At 44.7% G+C, this 20,245-nt stretch overlaps 1 protein-coding gene across 1 annotated transcript in view; it reads left to right on the forward strand.

Annotated features, from left to right (window-relative positions):
• fbxl2 (F-box and leucine-rich repeat protein 2) overlaps nt 1-20,245 on the forward strand; it is a 48,691-nt gene that overhangs the window by 9,460 nt on the left and 18,986 nt on the right. The window contains exon 2 of the mRNA XM_064347134.1: nt 7,401-7,462. Coding sequence (XP_064203204.1) covers nt 7,401-7,462 — 62 coding nt within the window. The remainder of the gene's footprint in view (nt 1-7,400; nt 7,463-20,245) is intronic.

Here is a 20,245-nt window from a genome sequence, read left to right on the forward strand (position 1 = left end):
CAAATTGGTGAGAAAGGGAGGAAAAACCAGACCTTACTTTTTACATTTATTGTGTGGCCAAATGAATTACCATGAGACGCTCATGCGTTTTGGCTAGATGGCCTCCTCCAGAGCAGAAACTTAAGACGGCCTTGTGTGGAAATAAGGGCCTGTTGTAGTAGCAGTCAAAAACACTTGGCTTCCTTTGTCTTTCAGATGTTTCATTTACAGTACACAGGCAGATTTGTGCCCAGAAGACCATGTGGCCTTTTGTTTAAGGATATGGCCTTGCTAGCTGAAAAAAAACAGAGGAGAGCTGTTAAAGTAAAGTTAGCCGGTTAGCCTGAGGCGAGGGTAATTTACTGCGGTGGTAATGTCCTGCTGTGGGTCGTGCAGGGTCTTCCATGACAGTTACTCCGTCTGTCTAGACGCAGGACTGTGCTGGAGAGTGGGCGTGGCATTACCGAGATGCGACTGGCCCGGTCTTTGAAAGCGCCAGAGCTTGACCTCATCTGACTGCTGATTGCTGCACGGTCTGGTAGCTGCCTCGGCTGCGCAGTTACCCCTCAGCTTCTGCCCTCGAATGCCCCCCTCTGCCGGGTAACGCTCCCACCCAGGGTCCTGATTGGAGGCTCGGTTCAGCCAGTCAGGGTGCAGTGAGGTGGCAGAAGCTGTATTTCAGAGCCGCGTCGGTTTCTTTCACATCACCCCCCTGTCTGGCGGTAGCACAGGCTCTACCATCGCTGCACGGGCTGCTCTGGTTTTGCTAACGGGACCACAGAGGCTTAGCGCGGGAAAACAGAGTAATGCTTTTCTGAGTTAACGTGTTCCCCTCAAGGTCATCGCGGCTTTGCTGTTTATATGCTCGCTCCCATTGCCTCTGACCTAGTCTGTGACAGCGCAGCCCAGGGCCCACGGAGCGTCTTAGCGTAAACATGCTCATCAAGGAGCAGCTTTAGCTTTTAGCGCACGAGGCTGTGTGAGGTCAGCGCGTGGAAAGCCCTGCTCTGCGGCGCGTTATGAATGCAGGTGCGAGCCGTTTGGGAGAGCGTTACACGCTCTTTCCTCTGACCAGGGTTCAGTCTGCGGCTGAGGCGCACTTATTCACGGTATCCTGATTTCAGCACGCTAATGCTCCCCGCGCTGCAGCGGGGCCTTTGTTGTTTAATTGTCAGGGATGAAACACGGCTTACAGGGAGAGAGGGGTGAAGGGGTTTTTTGGGTCCTGACCAGGACACCTGCCACACTTCCTCATGGGCCTCTATCTTAAGATCTGCGCTCATCAAACATCCAGTGAGGCGATTAACCTGCATCGCTCCTGTACATGTTTCCATTGCGCAGATGTGTGAAAGGTCACAGTGAAAATGTGTGCTACATAGGGGCCCTGCACAAGGGCATTGGCTGAGCAAATAAATGGCGTAATAAGTCTCTGAGTCTGTGTTATCCCTCACCTAGCCATGTGCGCACCTTACAAACTGTGTGGAGTTGGGTGGAAGTTTGGGTGTTAAACGCTTGCCACAGTTGTTGCACCCCATTGGGGCATGTCCTGCATGCTGTCGAGTAGGGGTATAAGTGGAGTTTGGGCAAAGGGAGAGAGAGAGCAGTGTTGAATCTTGCTGGGTAGGGGTGTAGGTGGAGGGGGAGCAGTATTGAGTCTTGTCGGGTCTGGGTGTGGGGGGGGGGGGGTAGTGTTGAATTGGGGATCCACTCCAGCTCTTGATAATCACATCATTATTTCTTATGTACATGCCACAAGCACTTTTGTAAGTTGCCGAATGACTAAACTGCACACATTTTACTTTATTTAATATTTTTGGTATTGCTCACCGAAAGCGAGCTTTCCCATGATTCAGTCTGTAAGTTAGCGAAGAGTGCCTCTGTCTCCTAAAACAGTGCAGTTTTTTTGTAGTATGCCCTTCAGTCTATATTTCTGCTTAACCCATCCAAGCATGCAAGCCCTTGGGAGTTTAATGGCTTAGTGCTTTACTCCCTTTGTCTTTGTCTTACATTATTTATTTGCTTATCAGACGGTCTTATCCAGGCCCACTTGCATTGCTAAGATTTTTTACATATTAACAATTCATAGCTGGATTACAACTGCAGGAACTGAGGTTATATCCTTTGCCTGGGAGCTTAGCTGTAATGTCCATATGACAAAATATGCTGAGCCAAGAGCCTTTGAGTTACAAATTTCTCCTGCCACATTGCAGTTTTTGATTTTTCTGTCTCCACCCCATTAATTAATGTGACACTTTTAAACACAGTTGGAAATGAGTTGAATCGAGTTTTCACTGTTTCTGTTTTCTTGGTTTGGGTCATTTTTGCGATATGGTTTTAAAAAGTGAGCCAGATCCATCTCCATGTGAAGCTGGAATAGTGTCCTCCGTTTAATAACAGTGTGCTGGATGGATATTGTTCCTTGTGTAGGATTCAACTTAAGGAATCTGTGAACCTGTGCCCAAGGAGAGTAATGCCATTTGGTCTAGGCTAATTAAGGTGGGTTTCCAGTCTGCTGATGTTAGAAGAGCACATGGGGAAATGGGGCCAAATAAACTCTTCGTGATTAATAATTAGAAAGATAAGAGCTTCAACAATTTAGTGCAGCGTTTAGTTCAGACTCCGCCCAGCAGCATTTTGTCTCGCTACTTCTTTGCTGACTGATTGAGCAAAGGCGATAAGAAGTGCATATCTGAACAGCATCCTACATTCATTCATATTTCATTCATATTTTACTTTGGTTCCCAGAACTTGGACATCTGATATCTGACATAGGTCATCAATAAACAACATGTACAACCTAGCATGGAACAGTGATGTGTTTCTCTATTCACAATTATATTGGCAGGCACCACATCATGACTAAATGTCGTTATTGGTCAATATTGGGTTGTTTTCTGTGTAATATGTGTGATCTTGGTATGTTTCTACGGAGGAAAGCTGCCGGGCACTCTGGATGCTAAAATGAGTGCTGTTTCTCATGTTGTCGGTCATTGGTTACTAGCATACTCTCTGTTCTGTGCCTGTTGTGCCTTTGATGTACATTACTGTCTCTTGTTATGATAGTGTTTTAAGGCACCGTGTTTAAGCCAAATGAATAGATTCAGGAGTGTGTGAGGTCTTAAGGACTAAATCTGTTTTATCTATAGCCGGCTTATCTTGTATCCTACTTTCCCCAGAAGAATTAAGTGTTTAATTCTGTGGTCTGTCGATGCCAATTTAATGGCGCAAGTCTCTGGCCCCCAGGCACTGTCATTTCGGAGCATGTTTATTTAGTGTGCATCATGGGTAAATGTAAGGGCCTGTAAGCACACAGTAGCCATTCTGTCAAATCGCAGTGCAAACATGTATTCCGTGTTTTTCAGCTCCCTCAGACAGAGTCTTAATGCCAAGGCTGAGACTGCAGATCATTTATCATTTCCACGTCTCAGGCTAAAAAACAAAAAACTGGGGCTGTGGACTCCTGGGTCCGATTGCTGTATTTTATCAGCTGTCTAGTCTGCTGTTCATGCCCATATGTATCTTCTACTACTGATCACTCTGCAGGTTCTGAACAATTGCAAACAGTGCATTGTTTCCTGTGTCTGTGTTTCTCTGGAGTCTAATGATGACTGGTTTGAAAGACCAGAATAATGTGATTATGTGCTACGAAGCAGGTACGCAACACAATGGATTGCCTGCCTTATTTCCACACAAGTACATTGACATATTAAGTTTGAGATTTTCAATATTTCATAAATATTGAAAACCATCAACTTCTTTCCTTGTAATCAGTTTATTGATTCCATATGAAAAATGCACCTTGGTCCCATATGCATATTTGTAGCATGCTATATGGTATATTGTTTTGTATGTGATTAAATGTGAATGTGAGTGTGTAATTTTGTCACATGTTTTTGTGCCTCATTCCAAGTACAAGATTCCAGGAAGGTTAAAAAAAAAAAAAAAAAAAGGTTCAAAGTTAATTGATAATCATTTGACATCAGTACAGGGGCTGCTGGGGAGCTAAGACACTTTATAATGTTGTGGATGTGCCCCTGCAGATATTGACCTTGACCTCATTGTTGCTGATTGCTGCAGGGCAGAAACAGCTGTGATGTCTAGGAAAGAAAGGAGGAAGGGTATTGTTCACTGGGATTGTCCTCGACTTATGTAGCCCGCTGTGCTCTCCAGCGCCCCCTCTGGCTGCTGGTAGATTGGTGTGGTCGGTTAGATGCCTGCTGCATGAGAGTTTCATCTATGGAAATGCTACAGGGCCTCTAGTATGATGACATCACCACACATGTGTGCAGAGTGAAATGGAGGCGCCTGGCTACACCTGTTTCCCAGTATAATGCATACGTGTCTAAATAAAAGCGCTAATGATATGAGAGCGTCACAGGCACAATGCAGCACAGATGTCTACCGCCAGCAGTGTTCATCACTGGTGCATTGACTGCGCAGCGCTAGGGAAACGATGCTATGGCCCCCTGCGATGCACCTTACTTCGCGCAAAGTAATGGGCTCAGTTGTACGCTTGACAGTTCGCACCCACACGGCACGCACATCTGTCAGTGTTTCTGTCGGCAAGAAGCAGCGGCGCGATGGAGTGGCCACGCTGTTCGCCTGACGTGAACCCAACAGCGTACCGGGCCACCGGGGATCAGTGAGGGTACGGGCGGGAACCCTGACCACAGACGCTCGCTGATCATGTCCTTTAATTTGATAATGATTTTGGTTTTATTAATGTGTCATAAGTGCCCTAACTTTGGTCTCAGTTCTGCCTAACTATAATGAATAATGATTACTTTATGAAAACTTAATTGTATGGTACCTTTTGTACTTTACAGGATACATCACAAAGTGCTTCACAGAACCTCAAAGTTGTGATTTCACAACAGTGTTGCCTTGACAGTTTGGCAGCAGGGGTCAAATTCATTTTGCAGTCTGATTCAAGTTTTTGAGTATACATTGTTTGTCTACGATGGATATTTTGGGATGGTTAATATGGAGGTGTACCTCCTTATGTGTATAGTTATGTAATTCTTTCTGTATGTGTAGCAGAACATCTGAAATCAATTTCAGAGTCTGGTATCGAAGATTGCACCCCCCTTGAGCCAAATCAAGCATTCCATCACACTGGGGCCACAACTTGCTGTACCATGCAGAAAGCTAGCGTGATTATTCAATATATGCTGAACACCTTGTTCTATTACATATTCATATCCATATACACACATCTCTCTACACAAACAAATGCACACTTCTGAACGTGTATGTAAAAAGAGGGTGTTCCTGTGTCAGGTGTGGCTTGTAAGGTCATGGAAAGCGAAAATATGAAGTGGTTGGTCTGGTTAGTGTTTTGAGTTTTGGGGGTGCGGAAGACTGCAGCCGAGATGAGGACTCGCTGTGTGTGTCTTACACTATTTCCATGCCGTTTTCACTCTTGTTTGGAACCCGCTTAGCAGCAGCTGAGTGAGAAGGACTGCTTTATTTGACTTTGTGACTGTTGTTTGTTGTCGATGACAAGGTTATTAGGAGGACGCTGCAAAGCGCCTGTAAATCACAGCGGCGAATCTCTCACTGTGTCGCTCGTCTCGCCCAGCAGGATTGTCATCTCTGCTTTTACACGTTTTCCCGTCGAGAAATCAATTTCGTGCCGACCCTCCGAGCCACTCTGGTGGAAAGTAGATCAATGAAACAAATGGCGATCGTGCAGTTAGCCGCGTTTAAAGTAAACATGTCAGAGAATGCCGTGAGCTGAGAGGAGCTCTGTGGCCTAATGGAGGATCGCCCGACTGGAGCGGTTTGCGTCTGGAGCGAGCGTCCGTGATATCGCTGGAACGAGCGGCTAAAGCGTGTCCCCCTCCAGTAATGACTGGCTGTGAAGAGGAAATGCCCTTGCCTGTTAATAAGAATGTCTCGTCATTGTGGGCCACGTGAAATATGAATACGCTGCGGCTCTCTCCAGGAAGTCAGTCGCTTTACCAAGGATTTTAGAGTCCATTACAGACAGCGCCAACCGGGGCAGGAAGGTGACATCTTGTGGTCTTTGTGTGGAAAAGGAAAAAAAAATATCAGACTATATAACGAGTTTGCCATGGTTCCTGGCCCCTGTCATCCATTTTGGCTCATCATATCTGCTGTGGTGTCCTGTGGCCCTGGAGGGTTTATGGTCCCAAAAAAATGAGTGTGAGAGAGGGTGGGAGGGAGAGGAGAGGGATAGGAACAGAGACAGAGAGAGCTGGAATTTTATTATTTATTATTGTGTTTTATGATTAGAAATCTTTTCTGAGTGAGAGAGAGTTATTGAGAACTGTTCATGAGAAACGACTCTGGTCTGAACAGTGTAAGTGTCTAGTTTACATTACTGATATTTTGGTATTTTTAACAGTTGATATTTCATTTTATTGGCTGAACATAGGGCAATGTGTGTGTGTGTGTTTACCCATGGCTGCCTGTGTATGAGTTTGAGTATACATAAGTAGGTGTGACTTCCCACGTACCTCTCACCCTCTCCAGTGGATTTATGGGTAATCTGAATAGATGGGGTCTGGAAGCCTTTGGGCTCCTCTGACCCGTGTGATGCACTGAAGTGACTCAGTGTCGTTCCGCTCACCTCATGCGCATTGCTACAGGGATCTGGGATACAGGTCAGAGGAACTGGCTCTGCACCAGAGGTGTCAGGGGTTTAATCCTATTGGTAAGCAACTCCCACTGTCGCTGAGCAGTCTTCAGCTCTGCACTGTGTGTTGCCCGCATGACATAAACATAGACACGGAACAAAAATAGTAACCTCAGTCACTATAGTGAAAAAGTTGTTCTTCAGATGGGTTGCACAACATATTTCTTGAACAAACAACGGGGTTTGTTCTCCTGGGTATTGGATTTAAATAAATAATGTTGTGTAATGTGTGGCAATGATGAGAAGGGGTGGGGGGTGGCCCACAGCTCAGCTGGTGTTTGAGGGGGAAGGTGGTGCAGCGAGAGGTTTGCTTGGGGTAAGACCGTTTGATCTTGCTGCTCTGATGTCACACGGCTTTGCCATTGTTTGGCTTGATTACAGAGGCTGGCTTCAAAACGTAATTCCCCCCCTGCCCTCTTGCTGTAGAGCTGTCTGCATTTGGAGAATGTTCCGGTATCAGAACCACTGATAATCTGTATATAGTGCTCTACTCTAATATGCGCAAACAAACCATCCTGAGCCCAAATGAGCAGTCAACATCAAAAAATCTAAAATTTCTTCTGATTGTGAAATCAAAGAGAAGCGTTTAGGAACAGCCATCCCAGCAATCGAGCTCAGCTCAACCTTGGTGGTAAGCGGCGCGGGTGTCTCTGCGGATCTCAGACGGTAAAAGGCGCTGCTGTGATGTTTGTGGAGTGCCATGTTCGTCTTCCCTCTTGTGTGGTGTTAATCGCCGTTTTCTCCTTTCCTTGTTTGGCAGGTTTTCTCAAACAGCGATGAAGCGCCCATTAACAAGAAGCTTCCGAAAGAACTCCTTCTGAGGTGAGTGAGAAATCCTGGGGCGATCAAAGCCAGACGCAGAGCTCTTTAAAGAGGTCGTCGGCTGCGTGATGTTCCTTCCCCTTTGTCATCCCTCGTACTTCAACCACACGCTTTTGAATGCAGGCTTCCTAAGATTTGTTTTATTTATTTTTATTTTTTTTGCATCTTTTGATGTTAAGGAGGACTAGCTTATTATTAGTGGTGCACTTGTGTTTGTTGTTTGATGACATAATGGAGCTGAGGCTCACGTTGAAAGGGGATACAAACCTGGATATAGCAGAGCATGATTTATCATTTTTAGTTGTTTACAAAAAGTATGAAGGCCTAAAGAATGTCTTTGGGGCGCTTAATGGGACTTCTGATGGCACACTGCTGGGACGTCCATCACTATCCGCTGAACCCAGCCTGGGTTGATGTCGACGGGAGTGCTTCAAAAAGACCAAAAGACAGCACGGCCTCATAGATTTTTGTGGAAACTGTGTCTCCACTCTCCAGTCACTTGCAGACTAAATAAAGAGTGGTTGCCTGGCATTTTATATTATTACATTACTGGTGGCATAGCAGATGCCTTTTAAAAGGATGGAATTTTGTATGCTGTCCATTTACTGGACCGTGGAGTGCAAATGAACTTTAAAGACCTTGGTCTAGTGTTTGACAGCATTGCTCCTGGTGTTATATCCCCAGCTCTCTAATCAGCATGTAAGACTGACATCCTGTACCTTTAAGAACTGTTGTTGTGTGTTGAGTTTCAGAGTTTGGCTTCTCTACTGGCGGTGGGGCATCTGAGATTACATGTAAACAATGAATCCGTTTCTTTGGATAATTCCTGGATGTGCGAACACTGTTAGCATTTCTGTTGTGTGACAGGTTGGCGGGTTTCCCTTGCGGGGTGTTATGGAAACCTGTGTTTTATGAACTGGATGTGAGGTAGGATAGTGACCCAGTGATCACAGCTGAACAACAAAAGAGAAAAAATGGTTGTGTGGAGTGTGTATTATGACATTTCCTATTCCCTCGCAACTGTATGTCAAGTGTTTCATTGCATGGCAGTGTGGAGTATTGGAAAGAGAACTATTAATGTAACCAGAATGGTGTTGGTTCGATTTCTTATTTGGGATCTGTCTGTACTGTTTTGGAGCTGTCCAAGGTTCTGAGTAAGTTCATCACTAGCTTTTGGGATCTACCCACCCGCCCCCTGGCCCTCATGAGTGAAGTCCCATGACCTGGAATGAGAACCAAGCAGTGAAACCAGAAAACCAGCCATGACTAAATTGAACATAGTCACAATGCAAACTGTATTATGGTACATTAGCTATATCTACAGAATGCACAACAATAGCTTATATCCATTTATATAACAGGATGTTTATGGAAACCGTTTGGTTTAAATGCCACACTCAAGCGTGCCTTATCCACTAAACTATGCTTCCTGTTTATGTACACGGTACACTATTGTACACATACTAATTCTAGCGTTTTCAGGAAAACGGGAGAAAGCAATGGATGTGTGTGGTCACATTCTTGAGTGACGATAAGGATTTGCATTTAGATTGGGGCATTCATCCAGGCATGTCCACAGTTTCAGTGAGTGGGGCAGTTTGCCTCGTCCGCCACAAATGTGCTCAACCCTCTTGGATAACTTCAAGCAGTTTGCATCAGAATTCTCGCCACAGCCTGGTACTGATAGAGAGGGTATAATTAGCTGGATGGACTGGGGCATTATTACATTGCCAAATTAAGAGTGACAGATTGAGACTTTGGCCTGGACACGGGGCGACGCTGCTACTGTTTGTGAAGGGATCTCTGATGACTGCAGCGGGTCAGAACCTTGATTTAAAATCCCATCTGTAGGAAAAGTCACACATCCTGCGGCACAGCGTCCCTAACATTTCACTGTATTAGCATCTGGTCAGTCGGGGGATAGGTTTGTTCAGGATGTCCTGCTTCATTCACTGCACAGACTGTGGGCAGCAGGATGGCCCGTTTCCTTTGCGTTAAGCTGGGCCGAAGGCCGGGAGGACTCTTTGTTGAGGAGGTGAGAAGGGGCGCTCAGAGCCTCCCTGATCCCGTCCCCTTTCTGAAGTGCTTCGGAGGCGGTGGCCGATCGCAGGGGGGGTCAGGCTGCCAGCTCACGCTGCCCGCCCGCCTGTGCCCGCTCGCCCTCGCCGCGGGCTCCCGCAGCTGCCCCTCGCCCCCCGGCTGGGGGAGATTAATGGAGTTCATCTGCTAAATGAAGAGATGCGCATCAGTCACGGCAGGCAGGGTGAAGGACTTCTTATGGGCAGCACTGGTGTTCCACCGGGCGGGAATAGGCCTGAGCAGCGGGGGGGGCAGGGGGGTTAGAGGGAGGCTGCAGATTTATTAGCTGTGTGGCCTTCGGGCTCGTAGTGAGGAAGGGCTGTTCGCGTGGAGGGGCGAAGGATGAGGTGCTGGTGTGAGGAGTGTGTGTGTGTGTTTCTAAATAAATATTATTCTATCTGTGTAATGTATATAACGTTTATGTTATGTTTGTAATGTAATTGTACAATGTATATAATGTTTATGCTGTGTCTGTCTATACACACATACACAAAGCATACACGTGTATACATTACAGGACTTGATTTAGTATTTAAGAGCTCACATATACACATACTGTATGTATTGTATATACATGCACATACATAGCAATACATCTTGTTTACTGCAAGTACTTTTAAGATCACAGAAACCTATATTTTTTAGCTTTGAAGTTTTTTTTAAGCAGACTTTTCACCTGTGATATATTACAGTTTTTTAAAAGCTAAACAAAAACAATTGGCTTAGCTATTTAATGCCAGGTGGTCTACAAAGCACACTTTTGGTCAAATATCATGAACATGCAATCATTCCACCCAGTTCCGATATTAAATTGCTTGGCGCTGGCAATTCTGCAGTTTTTTTTTTACTATTTAAGGTGTAAGGACACTAATATGTGATAAGAATATTCTTAACTGAACATTCTAATGCTGATCACTAGTCGTAAAAGCAATGGAGTTCTAGAATGCTAACTTAGAATTTTGAAGGAAAAAAACATTCCAGAAACCTGCATTTATTGGTATAAAATGGCTTTGGGGTGAGAAGCATGCAGCTGAGTTAAAGAATAACTGGAAAATGTCTGCAGGAGCAACACGGTTTGTTTTTCTTCTTCCTGCATTCCATGACTGAGGCCATCTTATTGTTTCGCAACGACTCTGAAGAAAGACACAAAAAGACAAGGCTGTCGCTGATTAAAAATGAAAGTATCGGCTTCAGCGTGTCTGGGCACAGCGGCATCGCCTGATTGCTTGTATGGGAGAAACAGTGCATAGACTTTAGACTGTCCCTTTGGTGATCAGTGTGCTTATTCACATGCAGCATAACAAGGGCGATTGATGCTGTTATCTGAGCTGGGTCTTTCGTGGAAGAAAAACACTCTGTTTTTATTGTTGATTGTTACTCCACTGGGGCCACCGTGGAGAATATCAATAAAACAAAAATGAAACCAAAAAGGAGGCTCTGTTGAGTTCTGTTATACACTGGTGAAGTTCCTGTCAGGAAATGGAGAATTTGTTCTACTAGTTTTAACAAATCGAAACCAAGATTGTTCCTTCAGTTCTCAATTTGGACATTTTCTTTCATCAAACCCTGGGATTTGTGTAGGTTTGTGTCAGGGCCACTGCAATCGCAAAGGTCACCTGTGGTAATAACAACTGCTGTGGCCAAACAGGAACTATTGCTGTCTCGGGGCTGGGGGCATGTGCTTCAACATATGTTGGTGTCTGTCTGTGCAAGTGCTAGGTTACTATTATGGTTTCTCGATAGTGTATTGCTGTGTTTGGCGTTGGAAGGCTATGCTTTTTAACTGTGTGATTTTTAGCTGTGTCTTTAAGTGGCCGATTGCTAGCAGGCTAGCTCGCAGTATACATCATCTTTGCTTCTTTACTATTACTAAAAAGCTGTTTGCAGCTTTCTCATCACAAGAAAGACAAAATAAAATTCTTATTCAATTCAAAGTTCTTATCTAATTTTACAAAATGAAAAATGTGCACAAATGAAATGCTAGTGAGGGAAGAATGTGGATCCATTACCCCCCTGTAGTTACTGGGGCTACTTTACCTCATACAAACTGCGTTGCAAAACACAATTATTCACACCGCCCCAGCTAGAGGATTCCAGAGAGCCTTATGATTGGTTCACACCTGCCGGTGATTGACAGCACATGATAGGCCCAACACTTATGTCCTTAGCTGTCCTTTTAGTCCTGAACGTTATCAGTTGAAGACTGATGATGTGCGTTCCACAGACTGGTGATGTCAGCGATGAGCTGTGCAGTAAGTGCGATTCCTTTCTTTGGTGCAGTGGAGGACAGGGTGCTGTGCTCTCAGTTTAGCACTGGATGAACTCTGTCCTGGATTTGGTGAGCGCTGGCTGCTGTGGGTGGATTTAGGACAGGCCCGTTTATCCGCGTGGCTGTGAGCTGCTCTGGGCGGCATGTCCTCTCCTTTTTTTTCCATGTCACCCTGCTTCACCCATGCATCCCGGACCAGCAGCCAGCCAGAGCCAAGCCAGGGTGACCCACACACACACACACACACACACACACACATGCACATGCACACATACACAAACACGCTCACGTACACGAACTCAAGCTCACTAACACATGTACACACACGCACGCGAACACAAGCACACGCACGCGAACACAAACACACGCACGCACACTCACATGCACGCACACATGCCTGCAAATGCAAATGTAATATGCACACACCATAAATACCCACAGGAAAACACCTTTTTTCCCACTGCCTCCTTGTTTCCAGAATTTTAATGTGAAAATGTGAGTTAAGCAGAATTACAGCAGACGCAGTGTCAAGCGGTCACACATGCGCATTTCCCTGGGTTTGTGTTGACTGTCAAGGAGACTAATCCACATAATCCCTAAGATCTATTCCCATGGTCTTGTCTGAGGCAAGTACCTCACATGTAGCAGTAGAAAACCATCTCTCTCTCTCTTTGCATCTTGCTCTCTGTCTCTAGCTCTCTCGTGCGCTCTCGCTCTGTCTCTCTCTCTCATTCTCTCTGTCTGTCTCTCCTCCCTCCCTCTGTTCTCGCTCTCTCCAGCAGAGCAGGGAGTTGGAGGGCTATCCATTAAATAAGAGCCGAGTCAGCCTCCCCACAGACAGCCGTGAGGAATGTCTGCTTCTGGCTCTGACTGCTGGTTGGCTCACGTGGCTCCGTGCCTCTTCCGTGCCTACGGTCCCTGATTCTGATAAGCTGCCCTTTGACCTTTTGACTTTCACCCTGTGACCTCATCAAGGGGCAGCAAACTGCAATATTGAAACAAAGTACTGTGTTTGAGTTCATACGAGGACAGTTTTTGCGTTTTTTAATTTTTGTTAAATTGGTTGAATATTGATTTGCCTTAAATAGAAAATCTGTCTGAAGCTGTTTTTCTCGGTTCTCTTGGCTTGGATATGATGCAGGAAGGTAGCTCCAGGCTATCTGGAGAACACAGAGGATTTATTCTTAAAAGCGTGAAGATTTCAGTTCTATAAATAAGTGATGTTGTTTGGGAATTCTGGAATGTTCCAGGCTCTTTCTGGTGCAGCCGATTGCTGCTGTTCACTAAGGCAATAAGTGGATACAGCAACGCAGCTGAACACTGTCACTGCCTGGTACAGAGTCACACAAAGCTGTTGTATCTGCTGTGTTGGGTAATAAGAAGAAGTGTGTATAAGATTATATACGTGTTTGTTTAGCATTTACCTTTGTGTGTGTGTGTGTGTCTGTGTATGCTGGTGTTTGCGGTTTGAATGTGTGTTTTGAATGTGTCTGCTGCGGCTAGTCTGTATGTTTGTGTTGTGGTGTCAGCTCAAAGCTTTTTGTTGCGAAAATAACAGTAAACGGTTCTTTTGTGACCTAGTGACTTGCTTGCTTCAAACTAAATTTCAAAGGAACTTTGGTGGAGTTTGATGGTGAAATGAAATATCAGAATGTAAGATTTTTTAATAATGGCCCTCTGGTGGAAAAAGGTTTGAGCAGTACTGCTGTGGGGGGGACTCTGCAGGAGTGTGTGTGTGTGTGTGGGCGGGGAACAGCCCTATCACTGTCCTGGGACAGGAGCTCGAGCAGATCTATCAGTCACTCTTATGACGGGACCCGACTGAGCGTCAGGGGAGGACGTTAAAACGGCGTGTTGCGTTTAACTTTTTGGACCCTTTCCTGTGTTGGTTCAGAGGTGTGTCGCTGACAGATTGATGCCCACAGCAGCGCACGTTCTGCAGCGTCAGCTAAAGAGAATCCAGCTGACTACCGCTGCCCGGCCGCCACACAACGGCTTTTACCCAGCAGCCCCTGCAACACCCGCCCGTAACCATGGCTGCAGTTTGGAATGTTACAGTTTTACGATTCTCCAAAGTCAAAAAATATCAGGCTCTACGTACGTCATAATTAAAATTATGCCATTGCTGCAGATCAATGAATAAATGCATAAGAAGTAAGGCTAATCAACAACGGTGCTAGAAATGGTAATAATTGCAAATAATTCGCTGAGCATTGAGGGATCTCCAGACCAGGAGGTTAAGCTAAGTCTTGAGGTAGAATGTAAGTTAAATTAATTGGGTGGCTGTCAGGATTACATCCACATGCTCTTGGATGCTCTTCATTCATTTTCTTGACAGATGGTTATGCACTGTAACTGTCTAGCCCAGCTAAGTGTCTAGCTCAACCATTCAGTAGCAGTTTTACACATGTGACTCACCTGTTCTCAAAATAATGTTGCACTTCCGCCTGATCTCATGCATTGCTTCACAACATGAGCGGCAGCATTTTGTTGTTCTTCTGTGACACTCTGTGACACTTCTGTGCTTAAGCTGCAGAGCATTTCCTTGCAGGGTAATCGCACTACAGGTACGCGGGCAACGGAAAAGCCTGCTGATTCTAGATTAGTCTTCGGTTGTCAAGGTGATGGCTGCCAGGAGGAGCTGTAGCAGAACCAATCTTTAACGTCTGGTCTCATCCGGCAGACGCGCCGCCCGTCACAGGGACCCAGGAGGGCCCCGTGCCAGAGAGACAGCCGCTACAGAACGAGCCAATTTATTCTGCAAACGAAGACGGCAGCAATTCATTTGCCCGCCGTTCTGGCTGGTGTCGACCGGCCTTCCTGGGCTGAGAGATGAGGGCCAGAGATAGGACAGGAGCGATGGAGGAGGGGGCAGAGAGAGAGAGAGAGAGAGAGAGATTATCGGAGTAAAAGGAGAGGAGATTCAAAGAGAGATAATAAAGATTTGTGTAAACTTAATAATGCCTCTGCTAGTCTGAATTCTTACTCTACTAGACAGCTTTATTGCAGCAGTTGAAATTAAGACTTTTTTTGCCTTAAAAACAAGGGTATAGTCAGATTTGCTTTATAAATGTAGGTGTCATAGTCACAGTTCATTTTATTACCATGCCCAAAGCCTTCAGGAGATGCGTAACTATGATAAAGATCATTTCTGTTCTGCCTGGATGAATTGATGTAAATTTCAAGACCTCTCTCTGTGGCTTTAGCTTTTAGCTTCAGGCTGTGAATTTGATGAGTTTTTGTGGGTAGTAGATCATTAGATTGCACAGACAGAATTTAAATTGTAAATAGACTGTAAGTTTTGGGACACAGACATATTGTTTTTCTTGATTTGGCTCTGTACTCCACGATTTTAGATTTGTTTATGTGTGGTTAAAGTACACATTCTCTGCTTTTATTTAAGGGTATTTTTATACACATTGGTTTCACCTTGTAGAAATTACATCACTTTCTATACTTAGCCTCCCTATTTCAGGGCACCATAATGTTTGGGACATATTAATGTTATGTAAATGTCATGTTAAGTACTTTGTTGCATATCCTTTGCACGTAATGATTGCAATGGATATGCTTGTTTTGGGGGCTAGTTGCCTTAAGTTTTTTCTTCAGCATTTGCAACGCATGTTCAGTTGGATTCATATTAGTTTCTTGGCCAGTCAAAAAAAATAGTTTTTGGCTTTGAAAAACTTTTTTGTTGCTTTTGCAGTATGTTAGGGATCATTGTTGTGCTGTAGGATGAAGCACCATCCGTTGAGTTTGGAGACATTTGATTGAACTGATCAAATAAGATGTTTCTGTCTGGAGCCCATACCTGGTATTTAAGAATCATAGCAGTGAATAGCACAGGGCTTGGAGTTCAGTGCCAGTTCTTTCCCCAATCAGTTCTTGCACCATTAAATGAACAGGGCTGCTCTACTTGTCATTTCTGTGTGGATAACTGTCTGGAAATGAACATGCAGTACAGCGTTTCCCCAGCGATCACATTCATCACCTTGGAGCCTCTGGCTGACATCACTATCTATCCTCCCTGGCATACAATCATCGGTGGCAGTGCTTGATTGGGCCTGTAAGGTGCAATTAGGGAACAAAGACACAATCAATGGCGATCTCCGCCTGCTATTCGTTTCCTGTTTAAGAGGACTGGTGATGAAAGGGTATTCATTGGCTGAGTCACAGACCCCTCAAATTTCAGCACAGACCTGGACCTACCTGGTGGCCATGCTCTCTGCTGCTCTGACGCCAAGCAAGCAGTGTTGATGTGGACCTGTAGAAAGGCTGTTTTAATCACAGCCCAGAAAATATTCTAAATTAATTTTTAAAAAACCACAAAATTTTTGTGCAATCTGCAAAAGCCACATGCTTTACATACATGCAAAAACAAAGGCCTGGTACGGTAAGTATTTTGATGTATGCAAGGAACTGATTTTCAGTGCTGTGACAACTTTTTGACAATTTGATGATTCCTTTGTTTTTTTTTGGTTTTTTTGTTTGCGAAGTTTTGAATTGGCTGAGTCAACAGAGTGGTTTGATGACATAGTGTTTCAGAATGAGAGTGGTTCGATGGCTGTGTGCCCACAGTAAACCTGTTGTGCACCCTGTTCTTGCAGATGAACGCACTCAAGGAAATTTGCGGTGATGTTAGCTGTCTGAGATGTGGGCACCATGCTCAGAATGACGGACAAAAAAGCGTCTAAATCATTCAGTGGGAACAAAAGAGAAAGTGTGTATCTGAACGTGCGGTGGAATGTTTTGACTGCTGGTAAATGAAGCAGACTGGCTGTATCCATGTTTCTTTGTCCTCTCTGTTGTGGCTAGGGTATTTTTTTTTGAGGGGTGTGGGGATGGGGGGGCCCTGGTAGTTAACACTTAAGCTAACCTTTTTAAGAATTACAATGCAAATTTGCAACTGTCACACGGCAATTATACTTTTTTTTCATTTTTACTTTGCGAGTCAAAATACTAATTATTCCAGATGTTTTTTGTTATATATGTTTTTTTTTTTCCAGTGAATTTTAGGTTTGTTCCCTAAAATGTCCCCTTTTTTGTGTTGAGTTGCTTCGTGGGATAAATGTGGAGTACCTGAGCGGTTTTATTTTTGATTATTGGAACAAGAAAAAACGCACAGTTTTGATGTAAATGTTTGACCTTTATTCCATGGCGATGGCTGTGAGAATGATTAAACATTGTGCCTGTCCTATTTTTTTTTTTACCTTGCCTTTGGGAATTGCAGCACTCTGCTGCCACCATCCTGCTTTTGTCTTTTACTCTGCACCTGGAGGCCAGTGCGTAGTATTTATTTTAATGGGCCGGCAGAGAATTTCAAGTGAACCCAGGGTTGAGCATGATAGCTGCGGTTCCTCCATTCATTGTCTCCTGGAGCAGAAGTGGGGAAGTCTTAACCCCCCCCCCCCCCCCCCTTTGCTCGTTAGGTTCATAGTTCCTTATAATCCTGTCTGAGTCGGCTGCCTCCTGTTTCTTGGAGATGGCTTCCTGACCGTGTCCTCACAGCCATCTACGGCTTCAGCTTCAGTGGTGCTCAACTTGTCATTTAAAGACACTTCCCCTCCAACAGTTACCCAAGTGGATCTAAAGAACCTCACATCATTGCATTCTTGACTTCTGCACAGGAGTATGGAGTTTGAGATTTAAGGACTTGAGGGCAGTTAAGGACTTCTTTGCAATAAAACGGACATGATCTTTCAAGCATAACTCAGCCTTTTAAGAAGGCTTTTTTGTAGTTAGCTTTTTTTTCTCAGCCCGCAAGTGCAAGCTAACTACACAGGCATTTGTGTAGTTAACTTGCACTTGTGGGCTGAACTGTGTTTTTTTAACAAGCCCTCTATTTGTTGCACTCTCATTATCATAATTTAACTGCCCTACTGATGTGGGGGAGTAAATACTAGTTGTAATATTAAAATGAACTAGTGTTGCTTTCAGAGAAATGCACAAAGTTCAGTGTAAGCATTCTTCACAGTTCTGATAATGCTCATTCAGACAGACTGGCCTGACTATTAGGAGCCGCTGAAGCAGTGGAGAAGCTGTGAGTAAATTGCTTGCGCTGAGACTTTGTCTGTTTTATGTTTCTGTTTGTTCATTTGCTCGGCCTCCAGCAGCGTGCCGTAGGAGAGGCGGCCGGCGGAGGAACGTGGGGAGCTCTGCGGTAATTTGATTACGGTGACCGTGCGAGCGGAACGCGAGGCCGTTAAATGGGGAATTAATCTCATTACCGTGCAGATTACCCACCTGGAGGGCTGACATCAGCGCGGGACTCCTCCTGCGAGAAGCAAGCAGGACGTCCGGCGCGCCGCGCCTCGCTCTCCTCCTCGAAATGTCACGTACCTGCCCCCGCGGTCCTCTTCCTGGACTCTAATCGTGCTGCTTCGCCTTTGTAGTCGGTCCATGCTTAACCTTTGAGATGTGAGTTTTGATTGGTGGGGGCATCTCTTGACCACGGTTTCACTCGCTAACTGATCTGCTCACTTGGTTAGTAACTGTCGGACCTGGCAGCTCTTTCTGCATGTGGCCATTACAGTGAAAATTATGTGCAATTCACCTGCATAGTGCTACTCGTATTCCTGTACCTATCTGGCCTTAACTGTCCAATTTGTGACCGGAAGCTACAATTCAGAAAATGTTAACTTCTTGTACAGGGTATTGAGAAAAAACAACACCTGCATGAATGAGGGAAGTATAGGCCCAGTAGAGGCTATAACATGGGTGTCACAGTAATTAAACAAATAATATCCCAACTTAAACAGGTTTCAACAGCAAAAACACTGGACAGGCCTGGTTGCCTATATGTATGGCTTACATGGTTGCTACAGGAGACCTCTGAGAGAGGAGCAGTAGTTGGGACATAGTGACCAAGGCAACTAAACTTGGGTGATGGGTCACGAGTTGCAATGCAGATGGAACTCTCTGGGAAAGTTCTGGATTGGGTGGAGGTGCATATTCTAGGATTGTGGTGGTCACATGGTGGTAATTCAAAATGAAAGGCAAAACAAGTGAGCAACTGAAGATTAGTTGAATACAAATTTCATCCTTTGGAAAAAGCCGCCAAGTTTCATCATTAACTGACCCAATGCCCTATTAAGTAACTTTACATGAGTGTTTCTATTTTATTGTTCACTACCTGCTTATTCCTGTCGTAACTGTTTGTGCTAAAGTTGTGTTTAAGAGGACCAGGCTGTGATGCGTTTTAATTAAAAACCCATACTCACCCTCCTGCATTAAATTAGACTGTTTCCTGTGAGAGCTGTATGTGCTGTGGGTAATAGTTGTCAGTCCACTTCCCGTGTGAGCTGTGCATTTTGGGTAATCACTGTCATCCCATTGCCTGAGTGAGATGCACTGTTCGTAATCTTCAACCCACATCTGTTGGTGAGTGATTCGAGCAAAGCCACTTCCTGTGTTCTGTCCAGTGTACAGTATAGTAGCAGCCTGTCTTTTCAAGCAGGACAGTGGAATTTCTCTAGGCCTTCACTCCAAGCTAGCAAATCAATAGGATTTACTGTTCAGCAGCAGCTAGATTACTTTGGGCTTTTCTGTTTTTGCCCTGCCTTCCTTGAAAATAATTTGGTGTGACAGAGGTTTAGCATTAATACAGCAATGTAGTACTACAGTTACTCCAGAATGTTACTGTTACAGCACCAATGAGGGATGGTCATGATTTCATAAGATGGAGATATTTCAGTTTTCCCAGTTTGCCCAAAGAGTATTATTGTTACCACAGCAACAACATTAAGGAGAGTTACTCCTGGGTAATGCTTTCACTTTATTTTTATGTGATATACTCTCAAAAAATGTCCACAACCAAAACCACACATGTATCAATATTTCAAGAGACCACAATTATTTCAGCTGCTACATTTCAGTCATTTCAGATACTATTGCCTTTTCGTTCTTTTTTCGTGAAAAGACCAGGCGACACCCTCACTATCTTCTCAGCCACATGCAGCCACTCCACCACTGACCTGTCCTTCGGCCGAGCTGTGTATGCGTGTCACCAGAGGAGTTGCTCTTGTGTGATGCGGGTAGGAAATGGCTGTCGGGGTCAGGGTTCAGTTCCAGACTGTGGAGTATGTCACTGCACCAAGGTGTAATGCCTTAGCTGGACCAGCCACCGGTGAGGCCCCAACACAGCCACTGTTTTTAATCCATTATGATAAAACGGTAAAAATTAATTTTAAAAAAGTAAAAATTGCTGCAGCGTTCTCACGTTGTGTGCCTTGCTGTGTTTGTTTATCCACTCAGTCCGGAGGCATACAGATACTCGGAGGGATTACTGTGAAAGATTATTAATTCACCCACACGGCCTCCCGTGAGAATGTTTTCGTACTGCTGTGACACTCATTTGTAAACATAGAAATGGTTATTTCCTGTATCCACGGTGGATATCATAATTGTTGATGAGATGGAATTTAATTAACTTTGAA

The sequence above is a fragment of the Anguilla rostrata genome, chromosome 8 (genome assembly GCF_018555375.3).
Source record: "Anguilla rostrata isolate EN2019 chromosome 8, ASM1855537v3, whole genome shotgun sequence".
NCBI classification, from domain to species: Eukaryota; Metazoa; Chordata; class Actinopteri; order Anguilliformes; family Anguillidae; genus Anguilla; species Anguilla rostrata.